Source organism: Scyliorhinus canicula, chromosome 4 (genome assembly GCF_902713615.1).
Source record: "Scyliorhinus canicula chromosome 4, sScyCan1.1, whole genome shotgun sequence".
Taxonomy (NCBI): Eukaryota; Metazoa; Chordata; class Chondrichthyes; order Carcharhiniformes; family Scyliorhinidae; genus Scyliorhinus; species Scyliorhinus canicula.
The window spans coordinates 103309807-103331297 of NC_052149.1; the positions used below are offsets into that span (position 1 = coordinate 103309807).

General features: G+C 44.3%; 2 protein-coding genes across 2 annotated transcripts in view; one reads left to right on the forward strand and one right to left on the reverse strand.

Moving 5' to 3' along the window:
* uck2a (uridine-cytidine kinase 2a) overlaps window positions 1–9537 on the forward strand; it is a 78172-nt gene extending 68635 nt beyond the window's left edge. Inside the window, exon 7 of the mRNA XM_038794938.1 lies at window positions 6909–9537. Within this exon, the coding sequence (XP_038650866.1) occupies window positions 6909–7045 (137 nt within the window). The 3' untranslated portion in view covers window positions 7046–9537. The remainder of the gene's footprint in view (window positions 1–6908) is intronic.
* An 8470-nt stretch (window positions 9538–18007) lies between these two features.
* LOC119964148 (SCAN domain-containing protein 3-like) lies at window positions 18008–19575 on the reverse strand (the record flags this gene model as incomplete). The annotated part of the gene is given in 2 exon segments (XM_038793443.1): window positions 18008–18911; window positions 18913–19575. Coding segments are annotated over 2 exon segments (1254 nt in total), but the record flags the coding sequence as incomplete, so codon positions are not given.
* Window positions 19576–21491: the final 1916 nt, after the last annotated feature.

The following is a 21491-nucleotide window of genomic DNA, read 5'->3' on the forward strand; positions in this document are numbered from 1 at the left end:
TCTTGAAGCAAGGGAACTGTTTCCTAATTTACTACTAGTTGTTGGGTGAAATCAGTTATTGTTCTATGAGCCTTTTTTCTGCTTCTGTGTATCTCCTAACGATTACGCATTGGTTTACCACCTGGAGTGTAACGTCTGACAATTCTGCCGCAGTATTTTGGGAGAGCCATTTTGATGGGGTAAGTGTTCAAGTCATGGACTATGGTGGTGGTATGTGCAAAACTAGGATAATGAAAGTCTCATTCCTAAATTCATATTGTGTTTTCAACTGGCGTTCCAGATTGATATCCAGAGCAATTATTTTTTAGATTACACCAGCGAATCACTTTATACCCGAGTCTACCCGAGTGACCATTGTCAGAAACCTGAAATGGCAACATAAAATGAACACACTTCTGCAACTGCGCTGCCTCGTCCTAGACTGCCCAATCATCTTCTAAATCCGTTCCCCTTAATATCTCTCAAATGTCAATCAAATCAGCCTTGACTTTCTAGATTTCTCTCCCTTGGAGTCTGGGTATTATTCTGCTGAATTTATGCTGCACTGCCTCTCTCAGGCCAAGATATCCTTCCTAAGGTGCAGTGTCCAGAATTGCTGGGCTTTGAGTACCTGCAGCATGACTTCCAACCTCTTCAATTCCTCTCGATATAAATGAAGCATTTCATGAGTTTTTTTGGTCCCTGTCGATGACATTTTAATAATCTGTGTACCTGGACCTCCATCATTCTAGCTTTTAGAATTGTGGAATGGTTACAGCACAGAGGGAGGCCATTCAACCCATCATGTTTCTGCAGGCTCATTGCAAGAGCAACTCGCTGAGTCCTACACTCCATTCTGGAAACTCATATAAATAACATCCACAGACGTTCTCCTGTCCACTACTTTGGTCACTTCAAAAATTTCAATTAGATTCACCAGGCGTGACCTACGCTTTAAAAATTTGTGCTGGCTTTCTCTGATCACCTACAAATTTTCAAGGTGTTTAATCAATCCATCCTTCATTTCCTGACAACAAATGTTAGCCTATTATTCTGTATTTTTCTCTTATCCCTTCCTCCTTTTTTTAAATATTGGAGTACTTCTGCAATTTTCCAAACAAGAGGAACTCTTCCTGAATAGAGAACTTTGAAAAATTATAATTAGGGCATCTGCAATGTTCTCACTTACTTCCTTTAAACAACTGGAATGGAAAACATGTGGAAAGGTCAGCAATACAAAATCCATTTTATTGAACTGCACTGAATGGTTGAGTCCAAAGCCCAACTGTAGCCACAAAAATGGTAGGTGGCAAACTGCTTAAATTCCTGCTTCCAGCACCATGGAAATATTTGCCTTGATGTGTAATTGAGTGGAGGCAGGCTTGCACATAATTTCATACGTCTGACCAGCATTCCAGCTTGTCAACATCATTACCACGCAATGTTGATGAAGGCTGCTACTAGGGCGAGTAGCTTGCTTAGATGCCAGCTATTAGGATTATTAGAATTTCCTGAGAAAGAGCTTTGATGACTTGAATTTAGACTATTTTAAAGAAATGACGGACTCAACCTCCTTGTGTCCCGGTCTGTCAACACCACCAACCACCCTTTAATACAGTAGAGCCAAGATGTTGAGAAATGCACCTGGACCACCACAGAAAGAAGTGTTATGAATAGGAAGGGGGGTTAAATTAAACGCTAATTTCTCCTCTCACCATCCATCCATAAACAGAAATGTGTTTATTAATTTTCTCCCTCACACTCAACGCCCCTTATAAGTACTAGCAAATTTCCTTTCATTTGTTTTTTAGTTTTAGTGTACCTAATTCATTTTTTCCAATTAAGGGGTAATTTAGCGTCACAAATCCACCTATCCTGCTCATTTTTGGGTTGTGGGGGCGAAACCCATGCAAACGGGGAGAATGTGCAAATTCCCCACGGACAGTAAACCAGAGACGGAATCGAACCTGGGGCCTCGGCGCCGTGAGGCAGCAGGGCTAACCCACTGCGCCACCGTGCTGCCCCGTATTTCCTTTAATAACCCCACACCTCCCACAGATAGGGTGAAATCAAAAGGTTAGTTGATTTGCATAGACAAAACATGGGAGAGGGTTGTAGGTTTGCCTCCTTTGCATTCATACAGTAAAAGAAGGATAGATAAAAGCATAATTTGCTGTACAGAGACCACAGAACAGAATACACATTGTTTCACATGGGCTCCATAATCAAAGTCTGATGAGGTATTCCTTCATAAAGGTCGGCAGGTTGAAAAACCAATGCTGTATAATTCACTTTCTGATGGTGTTGACTTCACGCATTGAGATGGACAAGCAGAAATTAATCATTCTTTTAGGCAATGATACAGAATTTCCAGTAGAAGCTGTGTAGATGGGGCCAGGTGTTCAACCTGGACCAGAGTTCCCTGTCTGTGAGAGTACTAGTCAGATGGTAAAAAAGAGTAGGCTGAGACTTTGCAGTTTAGCAATGCAATATTACTGGTTGCACAAACCAGAGGCCTCTGTCACATGACTATCACCTCTCCACGCTGCCTTTGACAAAGGATGTGTATCCCTCATCTAGGTCCCCAAGATTGTTAAATGTCTCATCCATTTAGAATTGAAAGGAAGGTTGTGAGGCCCTTTGACTTAGCACATAGGCAGACAGACACCTGTTAGCTAGCCTGAGTTATGAAATGCCGATGCCCTTTGTATAGTTCTCTTTGAATATGGTGTGTGCAGCCCACATGGGGTTTGTTAGTGACTCGTCAGGGATAATGAGGTGCAGGTTTTTTTGATACTGCCAGGTAGATCCAGTTTCAAATATTTACAGATAGCAATGAGCATATTGCCATATATGTTATTTTTAAAAAACAGAATGAGGTCTTAGTCCCTACATTCGCAGCTGTTGAACAACTCGATAACATTTCACATAAGCCGTGTTTAGAGAATTTGATTTTAAAGCTAAGAACATAGAAAAATACAACACAGAACAGGTCCTTTGGCCCACTTTGTTGTGCCGAACATTTGTCCTAGATTAAGACCAAATTAATCTACACCCCATCATTCTACCGTAATCCATGTACCTATTCAATAGCCGCTTGAAGGTCCCTAATGTTTCTGACTCAACTACTTCCACAGGCAGTGCATTCCATGACCCCACTACTCTCTGACATCTGACATCCCCCCTATATCTTCCACCATTCACCTTAAATTTATGTCCCCTTGTAATGGTTTGTTCCACCTAGGGAAAAAGTCTCTGACTGTCTACTCCAGTGCATCTCAAACTATCTGATGTGGCGGACCGGCAGTTTTTTTTTTCCAATGTGCCAGGGACCGGTGAGCGAAACAAGCCAATCCAGGATTACTGTCTCTTTCTTTTCTGGAAACACTCCAAGTACCGGCAGACGATGGCTCGCGTACCGGCACCGGTACGCGTACCACACTTTGAGAAGCACTGGTCTACTCTATCTATTCCCCTGATCATTTTAGGATTGGTAAAGAGTTCAAAATCCCAGTTCCTTATGGTAGCAGTTAAAAAATGCATGTTTGGAGTTGTCTGCAAATATATATCCTGATGGTTAAAATCTGTTTTGCTATCCAAATCATTTCCTTGAAATTATTGTTCTGAATGCTGTATGGCAATGAAAGCAATGTTCTCTCCAATTAACAAATGGAGGAATTGAATGTCCTTGAAACTCTTAGTGACTCAAGTTTGAAAAACTACGAAATAGAATTTCTCTGAAGTCTGAGGCCATATCTGGGCCAATTTACACCCCTCTTTATAGAATCTAAAACTAGGAGTAATGTGGTTGCTGATCCATTTTACACTAATCACTAACTTAAAATTGTCTCCATAGTCATTTTGCATCTGACTGCGACGGTGAGTTGCTATTTTCATACTATATTGTGAATTAGTTATGGGGCAGCTTCTGGTGGAAAAGTCATTACTGCTCAGTATCTGACCATTGAGGAACAGCTAAATTGATAAATATTTTTATTTCCATATTTAGCAAGAGAAAAACCAAATTAGCAACAGCAATTAGGGTACCAATTCATTTTTTTCCAATTGAGGGGCAATTTAGCGTGGCCAATCCACCTACCCTGCACATCTTTGCGTTGTGGGGGTCAGACCCACGTAAACATGGGGAGAATGTGCAAACTCCACATGAACAGTGGCCCAGTGCCGGGATCGCCCTGGGACCTTGGTGCCATGAGAGAGCAGTGCTAGCCACTGCGCCACCATGCTGCCCCACACCAATGTGGTGTGGTTTAGCCAACACCAGTGGTTGGTTTAGCTCACTCGGCTAAATCGCTGGCTTTTACAGCAGACCAAGCAGGCCAGCAGCACGGTTCGATTCCCGTACCAGCCTCCCCGGACAGGCGCCGGAATGTGGCGACTAGGGGCTTTTCACAGTAACTTCATTGAAGCCTACTCGTGACAATAAGCGATTTTCATTTCATGTATTTTGATGGTGTGCACCTTATACTCACTTTTCATTGGGCCAAACTCGCATTTTATTGTCTGTGAAGCAGCTGTTAGAAAAATAACTACATAGAAGCACCAATTAGCAGTTGTAAGCAATATGGCTCTTTTTGGGAATATGGCTGAGGAGAAAATAGCGTTAAGTATAGCAGTCAAATGGCAAGTTCCAGGTTGAACAGAAGCTGCAGATCTAATGGCTCTCAGAGTATTACTACTTGGGAAACAAAAATGGACCACAGAGCAGGAATATGTTATCCTGTAAATAATTTAATTGCTTTCAGACCACAAGAACGTGTAGTTTTAGACCACTCTTTCTGTGATATGTCATAGTGCAATTCAACGGTCTAGCTCTTGAAGGATACTTTTCTGTAGATTTTTCTGCATTTGTGCATCTTTATAATGTGAAATTTGTAATAATCAGTTATTAAAAGAACTTGCGACTACCTTCATTTTGAACGTGTTGAAATCAGGACAGAATAATTAATTAGACTGAACTGTACGTCTGAACATACGACCATTCTGAAATTTATGGAATACTAATACTGTTTCTTGTGCAAAAATGCTTCCTAATACATAGCACCTAACATGGTGGTTCCTGAGGAACGAATCTGTCTTGGGCTGACTATTCTGCCTCTTGTTTGATTAGACTATGCTGATGCTACTTTTCCATGGATTGTGCAGTACTTGCTTTAGCTAGGGGGCAACAATTGTGTTTCTGCCACCCTATCAGTTGTGTTATAATGGGAATTGAATAACTTAGCCAGTAATAATCTTCCACATGCTTATGTCAATTGCATTCTATTATCAAGTCTATTATCAAGAAAGAAATAGGAGGGCACCTCGATAGAAATTGTCCCATTGAACGAACGCAGCATGGATTCATGAAAGGCAGGTCATGCTTGACGAATCTCTTGGAATTCTATGAAGACATTTCGAGCAAGGTAGACAAAGGGGACCCAGTGGATGTGGTGTACCTAGATTTCCAAAAGGCCTTTGACAAGGTACTGCACAAGAGGCTGCTGCATAAGATAAGGATGCATGGTGTTAAGGGTAGAGTACTAGCATGGATAGAGGATTGGCTGTCTAACAGGAAACAAAGAGTGGGAATAAATTAGTGCTATTCTGGCTGGCAATCAGTGACGAGTGGTGTGCCTCAGGGATCGGTGTTGGGACCACAATTATTTACAATTTATATAGACGATTTGGAGTTGGGAACTACGTGTAAGGTATCCAAGTTTGCAGATGACACGAAGGTGTGTGGCAGAGCAAAGTGTACTGAGGACTGTAAAACCTTAAAGAGGAACATTGACACATTGAGTGAGTGGGCAAAGGTCTGGCAGATGGAGTATAATGTCAATAAGTGAAGTCATGCATTTTGGTAGGAGTAACAATGGAACGGATTATTACTTAAATGCTAAAAAGCTGCAGCATGCTGCTATGCAGAGGGACCTGGGTGTACTTGTGCATGAGTCACAGAAGGTTGGTCTGCAGGTGCAACAAGTAATTAGGAAGGCAAATGTAATTTTGTCATTCATTGCAAAGGGGATTGAGTTTAAAAGTAGAGAGGTAATGTTGCAGTTGTACAAGGTGCTGGTGAGGCCACACCTGGAGTACTGTGTGCAGTTTTGGTCTCCACACTTGAGAAAGGATGTGCTAGCACTAGAGGGGTGCAGAGGAGGTTCACTAGGCTGATTCCGGAGTTGAGGGGGTTATCGTATGAGGAGAGGCTGAGTAGATTGGGATTATATTCACTGGAATTCAGAAGGTTGAGGGGGGATCTAATAGAAACATATAAAATTTTGAAGGGAATGGATAAGATAGAAGTAGAAAGGATGTTTCCACTGGTAGGTGAAAGTAGGACAAGAGGGCATAGCCTCAAGATTAGGGGGAGCAGATTTAGGACTGAATCAAGGAGGAACTTCTTCACTCAGAGGGTGGTTAAAGTATGGAATTCCCTACCGAAAGGAGTAGTAGACACTACTTCATTGAATATATTTAAAGATAGGGTAGATGTTTTTTTGAAAAATAAAGAAATTACGGGATATGGCGAGAATGCGGGTAAGTGGTTCTGAGATCACGAAAAGATCAGCCATGATCTTATAGAATGGCGGAGCAGGCTCGAAGGGCCGCATGGTCTACTTCTGCTCGTAGTTCTTATGTTCTTATTCCCTCAAGGATTCATTGATCTCTATCCATTGAATTCCTGGAACAGTAAATTAGAATAAAAGTATTTTTTTATTTAAACCCCAGTCATTGAAAATTATGAAACTATTTGTATAAAGGCTTCACGGCAGCAAGATGGAAGTAGACGTGGTAGTGGAAGGTATTTCTGATGGAATAACTTGTTCAGTGTATATCATTGGCGGGGGAGGCGACATTAGTATATCAGGTAATATATTAGTATAATTCCGATGTATTTAACAAACTCTTCCAATTTTTCCTTCTAGTTGCCATAAACTTGATAGTGCAGCATATCCAAGACCTTCTCAATGGTGGGCTGAGCAAGCGTCAGAATGGTTATTTGAATGGCTACACTCTTTCATGCAAGAGAGACACTTCGGATTCCAACAGCAGACCACACTGACCGAAGGCCAAGCAGTAGAAACCTTCTATTGAAGTTTAGCATTGACTCTACTATTTACTGTTTCGGGGAAGGAGAAACCAGCCAAGATCTTGCAATATTTGTTCAAAACAAAATTACGGCTTCACTTTTTCTGGCGACTACAGAATTTTCAGAGGCATTTAATTTTGCTCAGCAAGTTTCTGTCTATTGCATTAACTTTAAAAGAAGTGACATCTTGCCTTTTGACCAGTATGTTCTTATTAAGTGTTTGTGTTCCAGCATCACTGGCTAAGAAATACAATCCAATAATGGAATACATTTGGTTGAGTTTGGAAATGTACAAATGAAGGCAAATCCTGTCCTGTTGTGATTGTCCTTTTGTCGAATTTTGATTTGGGAATTCGCAATGCGACATCTCGCAAGATCGGGTTAGATCTCGTAAGGTGTGTTGAGCCAGCTAGATCCCGGAAGATGGATCTCCCGGCATCTGTCCGCTGCGCAACGCTGCCTTTCGGGCGTAACACAGCCAGTAGATCACGCCCAAGTGTTTCCAGAATTCTTTTCAAAAAGAGAAGAGATCACAGAATAATGATGGAAGAACACCAAACAAATCATATTAGTTCAGCGAATATGGTCTTCACTCCCCTCTCCTCTTCTGCCATTGCCAATATCTGTCTTTTTTTAAAGAAATAATTCTGCGATTTTGGTGCTCCACCAACTTCCCAAAAGTCCATTCTGTACATTCTTGGGTCTGACAGTTTACCTTCTTTTAAAAAAAAAATAGATTTAGAGTACCCAATTATTTTTACTTATTTATTTTTTCCAATTAAGGTGTAATTTAGGGTGGCCAACCCACCTACCCCGTACATCTTTGGGTTGGGGTGAAACCCATGCAGACATGAGGAGAATGTGCAAAGTCCACACATACAGTGAGTGACCCAGGGCCAGGATTCGAACCCGGGTCCTCAGCGCTGCAGTCCCAGTGCTATCCACTACACCACATGCCGCCCAATAGTTTGCCTTCTTAATAGTTTGAAGCTGCTCTCCCTCTTGTCCATTTTTTCCAATTTAATAATACAGATTTACCTTTTCTACAATCCTTTTAGCTATCTTGTTGCCTGGACTTGATCACCTTCCTAGTTTTCAGTCGGTTGAAGGTTCTGTTGTGAATCTTGTTCACAGGACTGGAAAATGAGTAAACACTTTTAATGCAATAAAACAAATGGAAATAAAGAGACAGGCCACATTGACACCTCCCACTCACCCCTACCCATTGCATTTCCATTACACTCACTACGACTTTCAATTCTCATTTCAGGTTAAATGCTGCACCCAAACTGCAGCCTTTTGTTTTGACTTTTGAAAATTCTAATCAACTTTTCTGCATATTCCCAGCACTTTGGGCCCAGCCTTTAAGTTTTTTATTTAAGTTTTTTCTGTTCATTTCAAGGCCATGTCTTGTGCTCGAAATCAACTGACTGATTCTGCTCCAGAAAAGGCCATGTTGTCAATGAATTTTAACATGAAAAATTCCACGTTAAAACAACACTGCTTGAGCTTCAGTTTCAATGTGAAGATGTTAGCCTCTCTACCATTAACTTTTCATGTTTTCTTTGGAGCATTGAGTGCTGGAATTTAGGAGTTAACATTAAATACCAGTAGTGCCAAATTTGGGTTATTGAATTGAAAAGCAAATGGCAGCTACGTGAGTGTTGTAGATGCAACTAATGTTGTTAAATTACAGTTTACAGAAAATATATCGTGATATGGGTTAATATCATTCATGTATTGGGACATTTGTGTTTCTCTAACCCTCTACTCCTGGGAACCAATATAGATATCGCAGTTCCTTCAATAAATAGTTGTGTATGTAGACATTTTTGCTTGAAAAAGTAGACCGGCCAAATGTTTGCTAAGACTGCTATATGCGAAGATTGCCTGGTCCCACTCTAAAATAATTGAAATAAAAACAAAAAATGCTGATCTACCCCCAGGAATCATCGATTTGAAATGGTAACTGTTCCTCCCCACAGATGCTGCCACACCTGCTGAGTTTTTCCAGCATTTTCTGTTTTTATTCCAGATTTCCAGCATCTACAGTATTTTGCTTTTGTCTAAGATACTTGAAATTGGCTTTGCTGTCTGAAAGACAAATGCCTACAAGCTTACGTTTTGGCCAACTTCTGAACTGTATTATACCTTCTGGATTTTACTGGCTATCACGGAAATGGGAGTTAAACTTGAAGTAGAAATATAATTCATTGTTCCACTGTTCCAGCTGACCAAAATGATCCTTTCTTGTTTTGTAATGGTGCAGGTAACCTTTTTTGTTGTTGGCGAAAGACTTGATTTGAATTTATTTTCTTAATTGTATTTTCTCTATTTCCCTTTTTATTTCCACCACCTCCAATGCTTTGTAATGTATTGTATGTCAGTCCACTACCATAGAAAGTCAGGGAATAAAGGGACTCTTGAAGTGCTGCACCTGAATAAAATAACAATTTTCTATGGAATATTGTAATGCCTTGACTTGTTATTTGTTTAATCTTGACCAAAGTTAACTATTTATTCCCTTAAGGGGCTGTCTATATTTTATCTTTGGAAAGTTTGCTTTGAGGCATTTGACTCAGGTTCCCGCATGGGAGACTGATCAAGAAGATAAGAGCATGTGGACTTCCAGTGGCGGCTATGAAGGAGTAGGTCGCACATTTGGCGGCTCCCGCTCAGGTCAGACCTTTGGACATTTTCCCCCAATTTTTTACCGGACTTGATTTGGAAAATTGATGGTAGAGGCAATTGTTGACTGGATTCCCACATCAGTGCATGGAGAGGCGGACTAGAAGTGCTCGTAAAGGAAGAAACAGACAAATAGAGAAGGCCTGGGCTGAAGCTGCAGCGGGGGAAAGCATGGCGGATGACCGGAGTCCTGGCTTGTCGAGCCAGCGGTCAACGGAGCAGCTGATGCAAGTTATCCAGGAGGGCTTCGCCAAGCAGGAATGCTTGGACCCGATTAACTAATCAATTGCACGGCTGGAATTCCAATTAGATGCCCAAGATCGGGCGATCCAGAAAGTAGAGAAGGCACTGCCTGAGCAGGAGGGACATCAAACTGGTGGAGTTGAAGGTGGGGATGTTGAGAGACCAGCAGAAAAGACTCCTGGAGAAAGTGGAGGACCTAGAGAAAAGATCCCGCCGGCAGAACCTGAGAATCGTCAGTCTCCTGGAGGGGTCCGTAGGAGCGGACGCTGGGACATACATAGCGGGTATGTTTGAGAAGTTGCTGGGGGATAGGACGTTCTCCCGACCCTTGGAGGTGGACAGGGCGCACAGAGCGCTCACGAGAAAGCCGTGAGTGTGGGACCCCCCCCGAGGGCAATGGTGGTGGCATTCCACAGGTACTTGGACATGGAGCGTATTTTACGGTGGGCCTGGCAGACACGGAGTTGTAAAGAACAGTATCCTGCGGATCTGAGTGCAGAGGTGGCCAGGAGAAGAGTGGGGTTCAATCAGGTACAGTTGACCCTATTTAAGAAAATGGTGAAGTTTGTACTGCTGTATCCGGCCCGTCTCTGGGTCATGTACGAGGAGCAACATTTTTATTTTGAGTCGCCCGAGGACGCGATGGACTTCGCGAAAAGGAAAGGACTGATGGTGGACTGAGGATTTTGAACTTTGCTGCAACGTTCACATTAAAAATTTTTTCTTGTTTTTCGTTTTCCGGACGTTATTTTTAATGCTTTCTGTATTGATTTGGGGCCAGTTGCAGAGCTGAGTGAGTTAAAGTTTACATTTGCACTGATGGGGGATGGAGGTGTGTTTGTCAGATGCTGAATCTTCTGTTTGATCTTTTCTTTGTTTATCGATTTTTTTCCAGAGGGCAATTGTGTTGGGACTGGTTTTTCGTTTGAGTATGTGTGTATGAGCAGGGGGGAGGGTGGGGAGGGAACAATAGGTGGGAGAATGTCTGGTGCCATGGTCGGGGGTCACCAAGCTAGCTAGGGGGCTAGCTCATGGAAGCGCAGTGGAGGGTGAGCAGATGTTATGCTTGTCGAAGGGGTTGGTTTACATTTTGCTGTTACTAGCAGGGGGAGGGGGGAAGATGTTCTGTTGATGGAGGAGGGACTGTTGCTGAGGGACAGAAAGGATGTTGGGGGCGGAGGCTGCCTGGGGGCGGGCCGGTGGAGATGGGTGGCCCAAGAAAGGGGATGGCTGATCGGCTAAAAGGGGGCGATGAGCCCCCCAACTTAGTCCTCTTACATTCACCTGGAATGTAAGAGGACTAAATGGGCCGGTTAAGAGAGAACGCGTGTTCACGCATTTGAGAGGACTGAAGGCGGACGTGGTAATGCTACAACTGACGCACCTTAGAGTCACTGATCAGAACACATTAAGGAAGGGATAGGTCGGACAAGTTTTTCACTCTGGGCTGGACTCGAAGACTAGAGGGGTCACAGTTCTGATTAATAAGCAAGTGGTGTTTGAGGCGGGAAGAATAGCTTCGATGTGGGAGGTCGGTACATTATGGTCAGTGGGAAACTGGAGGGGGTGCAGGTGGTACTAGTAAATGTGTATGCGCCAAATGGGATGATGTAGAGTTTATAAAGAGGATGCTGGGCAAGATCCCGGACCTAGATTCGCATAAATTGGTCATGGGAGGGGACTTCAACACAGTTATTGACCCTGGTTTAGACCGGTTGAGCTCAAAGACGGGTAGGGTGCCAGCAATGGCAAAGGAGCTAAAGGGGTTCATGGAGCAGGTGGGGGTGGACCCATGGAGATTTTGGCAGCCGAGAGAGTGAAGGCGTTTTCCTTCTACTCGCACGTGCATAAAATGTACTCCTGGATCGTTTAAAAATTTTTGAACATGGGGGTGGTGGACACGGGGTATTCGGTGATCACAATCTCGGATCATGCCCTGCACTGGGTTGACCTACAGGTTAGCAAGGAGAGTAGCCAGCGCCCGAACTGGAGGCCAGACATGGGACTTTTAGCTGACGAAGAGGTGTGGGTGGCGGCTGAGGAAATGTATGCAGAACTACCTGGAAGTCAATGACATGGGTGAAGTTTCGGCAGCGGTGGTCTGGGAGGCATTGAAGGCGGTGGTTAGAGGGGAGCTGATCTCGATACAGGCCCACAGGGAGAAGGCAGACAGGCAGAAGTGGACCGACTGACAAAGGAGATATTGCAGGTCGACAGGAGGTATGCGGAGACCCCAGACGCAGGGCTTTTAAGGAAATGACGGAGGCTACAGGTGGAGTTTGGCTTGTTAACTACAGGGAGGGTGGTAGAGCAGTTGTGGAAGGTGAGGGGGGTGATCTATGAGCATGGGGAGAAGGCCAGCAGAATGCTTGCACAGCAGCTTAGGAAGAAGGAGGCAGCCGGGAGATAGGGAAAGTAAAGGATGGGGACGGGAGCCTAGTTGGGGACTCAGCAGCGGTGAATAAAGCGTTCAAGGAGTTCTACAGTAGGCTGTATGGGTCGGAACCCCCAGCGGGGCCGGAGTGGATGAGGCACTTAGGGGTGCTGAATTTCCCAAAGTTGGGCGAGGGGTTGATAGAAGGGCTGGGGGCCCCGATCGGGTTGGAAGAGATAGCAGAGGGTCTGAAGGCCATGCAGTTGGGCAAAGTATCGGGGCCGGACAGGTACCCAGTGGAGTTCTATAAAAAGTTCTCTGGGATATTGGGGCCGCTGTTGATGAGGACATTCAATGAGGTAAGGGAGCGTGGGAGCTTCCCCCGACGATGTCACAGGCCATGATCTCATTGATCCTGAAGCGGTTCAAGGACTCGGAGCTGTGTGGGTCCAACAGGCCGATATCCCTATTGAATGTGGACGCCAAACTGCTGGCCAAAATCTTGTCCTCTAGGAATGAGGATTGTGTTCCGGACGTTATTGGGAAGGACCAGACGGGGTTTGTTAAGGGAAGGCAGTTGGTTCCAATGTAAGAAGGTTGTTAAATGTGATCATGATGCCCCCAGAAGGTAGGGAGGTGGAGGTAGTGGTCGCAATGGACGCAAAGAAAGCTTTTTGGTAGAATGGGAAAATCTTTGGGAGGTACTGAGACTGTTCGGATTTGGGCGGGGCTTTATTGACTGGTTGTTGTATCAGGCTCCTGTTGCGAGCGTACGGACGGATAGGACAGCATTGGACTATTTTAGGCTGCATTGGGAGACGAGACAGGGATGCCCCCTCTCCCCACTGTTCGCGTTAGCCATAGAGCCGCTGGCAATTGCGCTGAGAGCCTCAAGGCGCTGGTCCGGGGGGGAATGGAACACAGAGTCTCGCTTTATGCAGACTACCTGCTCCTGTATGTATCGGATTAGTGGGAATGAAAGATATGAGGATTCTGGGGGAATTCGGCCGGTTTTCGGGTTATAAACTAAATATGGGGAAAAGTGAGATGTTTGCGATCCAGGCAAGGGGGCAAGAGAGGCGACTGGGGGAACTGCCATTAAGAGTAGTAGGGGGAAGCTTTTGGTACCTAGGCATCCAAGTGGCGCGGGAATGGGAACGGCTGCACAAGCTAAATCTGGCCCGACTAGTGGACCAAATGAAGGATGATTATCGGAGGTGGGACGCGCTTCCGTTTTCACTAGCTGGGAGGGTGCAGACAGTGAAAATGACGGTCCTCCCGAGATTCCTGTTTGTGTTTCAGTGTCTCTCCATCTTTATTCCGAGGGTCCTTTTTTAAACATGTTAATAAGGTAATCATTGGCTTTGTATGGGCAGCGCCGGCCCTAGGGTTGCTGGCACCCCGGGCAAGCTGAACTTCGGCGGCGTTGGGGGGCGGGGGGGAGGCGGGGGGGGGGGGGGAGGGGGGCGGGGGAGGCGGGCGGGGGGGGGGCCGGAGGGGGGGGGGGCCGGCGGGGGGGAGGCCGGCGGGGGGGGGGGGGGGGGCCGGAGTGACCACCGGCGAGCCTGGATCCATCCGCCATGTTTGTGCGGGGCGGCCACCGCGCATGCGCTGGTTGGCACCGGCCCAACTGCGCATGCGCGGGACCCGAGTCTTTTATGTGGCGCCGGGTCTCTGATGCCGGTCACGCACTCCTGCATGGCGCCCCCCTAGCACATGGCGCCCCGGGCGACTGCCCGAGTTGCCGGTACCTTGAGCCGGCCCTGTGTATGGGCGGCCAAGACCCCACGAGTAAATAGGGATGCGAGTAAAAGAGGGGGGGGGGGGGGGTGGAGGGCTGGCTGGCGCTGCAGAACGTCAGTAATTACTATTGAGCGGCGAGCATAGCCATGATTAGGAAGTGGGTGGTGGGGGGAGGGTCAGTTTGGGAGTGTGTGGAGGCGGTCTCATGCAAGGGCACCAGCTCGGGGGAGTTGATAACAGCGCCTCTGATGTCCCCACCGGCACGGTACTCCACCAGCCCTGTGGTGGTGGCGGCCCTGAGGGTCTGGGGGCAATGGAGGAGGCACGTAGGACTGGAGGGAGCATCGGTGTGGTCGCTAATCTGTAATAATCACCGGTTTGCCCCGGGAAGGATGGATGGAGGGTTTCGGAGATGGCAAAGAGCAGGGGTTGAGAGGGTGGGGAATATGTTTATACAGGAGAGCTTTCCTAGCCTGAGGGAGGTGGAGGATAAATTTGGATTGGCGAGGGGAAACAAATTTAGGTACTTGCAGGTAAGGAACTTCCTATGAAAATCACTTATTGTCACAAGTAGACTTCAAATAAAGTTACTGTGAAAAGCCCCTACGCAGGCAGTTTTCAACCTTCCCGCTCCTACGACAAAGGGGGGTATAGGACAGGGTAGTTTCTAGAGTGTGGGTGGGAGAGGGTGGGTCTCTGACATTTACAATGAACTCATGGGGTCAGAGGAGACGCAGACTGAGGAGCTGAAGCGCAAGTGGGAAGAGGAGTTGGGAGGAGAGATAGAGGATGGTCTCTGGGCGGACGCGTTGCGTAGAGTCAATGCATCCACATGTGCCAGGCTCGGCCTGATACAATTCAAGGTCGTTCACCGGGCTCACATGACAGTGGCCCAGATGAGTAGGGTTTTTGAGGTAGAAGATAGGTGTGCAGGAGGGCCAGTGAACCATGTCCACATGTTCTGGACATGCCCAAAGCTGAGGGGATTCTGGCAGGGGTTTGCAGATGCCATGTCCACGGTGTTAAAAACAAGGGTGGCACCGAATCCAGAGGTGCCAATTTTTGGAGTGTCAGATGACTCGGGAATCCAGGAGGAGAAAGTGGCAGACATTCTGCCCTGTGCTTCCCTGGTAGGCCGGAAACGGATATTATTAGCTTGGAGGGACTCAAAGCCCCCGAAGTCGGAGACCTGGCTATCGGACATGGCTAGCTTTCTCTGTTTGGAGAAAATCAAATTCGCCCTGAGGGGGTCATTGTTAGGAGGTGGCAACCGTTTGTCGACGACTTTGCGGAAAATTAACCGTCAGCAGAAGGGGGGTGGGGGTTAGCTTAGTTTAGAGTAGGGGGTTAGTAAGGTGGGACCTGTAAGGGAGGAAGATGGCTTTTGCACTATGTTTATAAATTAATGTACATTGTTTATTTTGTTGTTGTAAAACCATAAATGCCTCAATAAAATGTTTATTTAAAAAAAATTAGAGCCCATGAGCTCCAGGGCAATTTGGCAAATTGGATCCCAAATTGGTTTAGTGGTAGGAGGCAGAGGGCGTTGGAAGCCTATGTCCAGTGGCGTACCGCCAGGATCAGTGCTGGTTCCCTTGCTGTTTGTAGTGTATATTAATGATCTAGACAGGAATGTGGGTGGTGTGATCTGTAAGTTCACAGATGACAAAAATTGCTGGTGTAGTAAACAGCGTGGAGGAAAGATTATAGGGTGACCATAGACTGGCTGATCAGATGGGCAGAACAGTGGCAAATGGAATTTAATCCTGAAAAGTGTGAGGTGATGCATTTTGGGAGGACTAAGCACGCAAGGGAATACACAATGAACGGTAGGACACAAGGAAGTTTAGAGGGACCTTGGAGTCTGAGAGACGACAGGCACACATGGTAGGGTAGAAATGAATGACCGCTTTATTACGGTATACACAAAACTCTGAAAGATGGGCACGATCCAATGGCCACACTGCGCCAGAAAAGCGCCTGTTTGGGGAGGCTGGTACGGGAATTGAACCCGTGCTGCTGGCCTTGTTCTGCATCACAGGCCAGCTATTTAGCCCACTGTGCTTTAACACTGCAATGAAGTTACTGTGAAAAGCCCCTAGTCGCCACATTCCGGCGCCTGTCCAGGTACACAGAGGGAGAATTCAGAATGTCCAATTCACCAAACAGCACTTCTTTCGGGACTTGTGGGAGGAAACCCATGCAGGGAGAACGTGCAGACTCCGCGTAGACAGTGACCCAAGCCGGGATTCGAACCTGGGACCCTGGCATGTGAGGCAACAGTGCTAACCACTGTGTTGCCGTGCCACCACTAGACCTACTATGTTCAGGAAATAGTTTCAGGATATTTTGGTTAATTATATTAAACCTAATCATTCTTGAGAATGAGAATGTCTTTTCCCACTGCACTAATTGGTATCATCAAAAGTCTTTTTATTCCCACAGCATTCCAGAAGGCAGGCGGAAAGTTTGATGTGATTTCAGACTTCTCTACTTTTGCTAATCTACAATGGAAAATCTGAAAATATGAACTGCCTCAAACTTATTAAGTTGTTGAACATTAATGAGCTTTATGGTGTAAGCAGTTTTACAGGTCAAGCTATTGAAGGAATTATTTGTGCACACAATCCTTCAAGCAACTGTCATAATCTGCTGTAAGTCAACTCTACAAATATGAGGAACAATATCATGTGCCATAGAAAACGTGTGTTTGTGTTATTGTGAATAGTTTGATTGACTAGCTCAAATGGGGGCTGGTTTAGCACAGTGGGCTAAACATCTGACTTCTAATGCAGAACAAGACCAGCAGTGCGGGTTCAATTCCCGTGCTGGCCTCCCTGAACAGGTGCTGGAATGTGGTAACTAGGGGCTTTTCATTGACGCCTACTTGTGACGATAAGCGATTATTATAATGTAAATCTATTATCCGTGAGTTCCTTCTCCGGGTTTTGCAAGCTTCATCTGCTTGACCACATCCAAATGTAAGTGGAATTACTTTCGGATTAACCTGTTGAGCACCAATTCTTGAAGAAACTATGGCAGTCAAATGCATATTTCCATTCATTCGGAGCAAGCATGCATGGCGCAGGAACATTTTTCTGCACAATAGGCACAGGCCATTCAATCTATATGATAAATAATGATAACATTGTTTTTTTTAAAATATTTTAATTAAATTTTGCATTTTTACACTGTAAACACGAAGGGGAAAAATGGATGAAACTGTAACAGTTTACATGTAGATGATAGCATTATTAAGTACACATTCAGAACAGAAGTGGGTCATTTAGTTCCTTGAGCCTGTAGTGGCATTCTGTTTAAAAATAATCTTAAATCCAACCATTCACCTTGGTTCCATAACCTTTAACATCCTTGCTTAACAAAAATCTGTCAATCTCAGTTTTGAAACTTTCAGTGTGCCAACGAGCAGGAATTTTTGGATGGTGAGGTTTCTCGCCTTCCCACCTGATGTGTTGGCAGGGAATCCATTCCCTCTGATCCCAGCAGCCCACAGCCATTTAATGCTCTAAGGCAGTGGTTCTCAACGTTTTTTAACCCATGGACCCCTTTTCCTCTTAATTTTTTTTTGTGGACCCCCATAGCCATTCCACAGAAAAAAAAGCTTCTTATATTTTTCACTAACAAAAAAGTAAAGTAATTGTATCAAATATTAAAGAAATAGTAAATGATTATGCTTTATTTTGAAGGAAAACTAATTTATTGCAAATAAACATATTTAACAATGAAATTCTATAGAGCATTATGTACACTAGTAAATAATTCATAATAAACCATTTTAAGATAGGCCTAAGTGAGTAATTAAGAAAAAAATGCAGATTTATTCAATGAGATCCCTGTGGTTGATGCTGCTCAGCGAGTTTATTTATATTCGGCTCCATCGCGGTCAATGATAGTCGAAGATCACCCTTTTTCATAATGTCGAGTCTATTACGAGCTTTTGATAATAAGTGAAGAACACGACTAAATCCTGATTCAACAAGGTAAGATGATGGAAAAGCTATAACGTAGAGCTGTGCTTTATCCCAGAGTAGTGGGTACTTTTTAGCAGTGTCATTTGTTTTCCATATATTATGCTTCCCATCTTTGAATTTTGTGTGCAATATTTCATCACTTTGTAATTCAATGAGGGTCTCCTGTAAAGAAATGTCTACATTGGCAGCATTAACTTCAAAAGGAATTGCCACCCAAGTTGGTATATCCATCATGAGTAGGTCACTAAACCAAGCTTGCATATTTTCATGCAAATTTTCCAAATATTCAGCATACAATGCAAGGTCATCATCGTGCAAATCGCTGCTAACCGAGGTCAAACAAGGAAACTGTTCAAATGCACGACGTCTGATATTAATTTTGTACAGCGGCAGTTTTCTCAGAAAAGCAATAATAGCACCTTTACTGGATATGAGATCAGAATGTTTTCCTTGGAGCTGTTTATTAAGTAAATTGATTTTTTCAAATGTATCAGATAAGTAAAGTACATCACATTTAGCTGCAAGCAGTTGTTCTCCAAGCTGGGTGTTAGCCAGAAATAAGACAATAGAGTCCCAAAGTTCAATAAAACGATGAAGACAATTCCCCTTTGATAACCACCTCACCTCAGTATGCATTACAAGGCGTTCAAACTCTTCTCCATTTTCTCTGCAGAATTCACGAAAGAGGCGATCTCGAAGAGAATTTGATTTAATATGGTTAACCACTTTTATCACAACACTAAGGGCATCATGCAGACGTCCGCCCAATTGCTTTGCAACTAAGTGTTGACGGTGTATCACAGTGTATGCAAAATACTTCGGGGACAGCCTTTTTCAAGAGTGTAATAAAACCTTTGTATTTGCCAGTCATGGATGGTGCACCATCAGTAGCACATGCAATTATATTTTTGAGTGGAATATTGCTTTCCTTGAAATAAGTAACAACTTCATTAAAAATTATTTCACCTTTTGTGTCTCTCCTAAGACTTCTGGCAAAGAGCATTTCCTCTCTGGGTCCTTGATAATCAATAAATCTCACATATGCTAATAGAATGACTTCATTATCTCTTAAGGTAGATTCATCAAGTTGGAGGGCAAACTGTTTTACTTGCAAATTAGCTATTAATTGTTTTCCTACATCCTCCGCCATTTCATCAATGCGTCGCGACAAATAAAAAAAAGATAAATTTGCACCAAATGCAACATATATTTATGAACCAATACTTTTAATATCTCTTATCTTGTTGCGACGGAGTTTTGCACAGAACTGAAGTGACCTGCTTGGGTCATGTCGATATTTATAGCTCCTGAGAGTTGATAGTTTCAACCGAAATCGTTTCTGCTACTAAAGAAGTTAATGCCGTTAATCCTTCCTTCATTAGCGTGGCAAACTAATCCAAGGGAGATTAGTGGGACAATTAGGGCCACAGCAAATGCACCTTTTTGGTTCTGAGCTCCTTCAGCCCTCAAGGTAAATTAGATAGATTATAATCTCTCTTTGACCTTTGTCCGTGCGAGAGAGAGAGTCTAATTTGTTCTGAAATAGAATTGCTCTATGGACCACTAAAATATCACCGTGGACCCCTAATTCGGTATTTTATTTGTGTGGACCCCCAGTAATGTTACATGGACCCCCAGGGTCCATGTGGACCCCGGTTGAGAACCATTGCTCTAAGGGCTTCTGCCCCCGAAGCCAATCTGATTGGCTGCAAGTTCTGTACTGCCAGCGGCCACAGCAGCAGCAATAGCCAGGACTGGAAATACAAGGAGTCCCCAGATTCCCAAGTTCAGCACCTGTTAAGTGCAGAGGCTCTCACAGAGGGAAGGTGAGACCTTGATTGGGAGGGGTGGGGGACACAGACCTTGGGCAAGTGCGCTGATGTGGAATCGAGGCCCTTGAGGGAGGCTAGAATTGTAAAACAAAATATTGATGCTTTGTTACAATTCCTTTAAAAGTACAGGAACTTTACTGAGACTAATACTATAAGCTGGTCCTATTACTCCACCAAACTGGTTTTCCAGTGTATTTCAATCTTCAAGCCTGATTCCATTCCAAATCTACACTTAAGTCTGAACAGATCTTTTATGTAAACCTTTCCAACATTGTGCACAAAGTTAGTTATGTTCTTACTAAGGAGGCAGAGCTAGAACTTCCAGTTATATATGCGGCCATCTAAAATGGCCACCTGCAAAGGATAATGGGAATTGTGGTCGGGTTGGAACACAGACAGGACACAGCTTGTGTATATTGCAAACAGCAACTCAGGCTTATACAGAAACCCACACCTGCTAGAAGCCACTCATAGGTCTCCCCAGGACAATGGTCTTCAGATTGAAACTTAACATTAGTTAAGTTTGCCTTATTTGGGAGTGCGTACGCGCCTTGGACAATAACAACTAGTTATCGCCCAGCTATCAAGGTATCCGCCTCTAATTGGCCAGAATTGATCAGGGTGATTGAAATCCTATCGATCCATTGGATCCCTACCTGTGACCAAAAGAGCGCGATAGATTGGAGGATAAGAGGAACTATGCAACCAGCATTCTGCCTCTTTTGGGGGACCGGCTTGTCATCCAACTGCAGCAAATCTACCAGCCAAGTTCAAGGACCCTGAATCTCCACCTGAAAGACGATACTCAGCCGAGACGAACCAGCCAACCTCCAGCCGCCACACGTGGGAACCAGATAAAGGCCTTATCTAATCTGCACAGAGCCAGTCACTTGGAAGTTAAGTAAAGGTCGTTTAACTGCTAGATATAATGTAATGTGTAGTAGCGTCTAATTTATTAAGTACAGAAGTAATCCTATGTAATAAACTGATTATACTGAAATACTTGTTGTATGGTCATTTGTCCAATACACGGAACACACTCGCATATTGTGGTTATTAATAAAGATCAAAGTCAACATATAGAAGCTTGTGGCTTGCGGAAACATCGCAAAAGTGCTTTACATAAAATGAATTTATTCACAGTATTATCACTATGATGTAAGAAAATCTGGAAGTTACTCACTGTCTCACAAACAGTATTGAAGTAATTGACTATTTTGTTCATTGGTTGAAGGTAGAATGTTGGCCAGGAGAGCTTGGGTAGCCCTTCTCAACAGTGCCACAAAGATTGTTAACATCCACCTGATTTCCACCATAATTTAGTTCTGTTGCATTAGTAAGGGCTAACTGACAAGGGTATCATACACTGAGGGAGTTTTGGCAACGATGTAAGTGTGATCCACTCAACCACAACTGGATTCCCCATCAGTGAAAAATGGAGAAGTAGATGATTTTTAAATCAAAGGAACTTAACAAAAGATATATTGTAAAAAGGACCTCTGTGTTGGGAAACTACTGGGAAGCTGCATCAGAATGTAATTGTCACT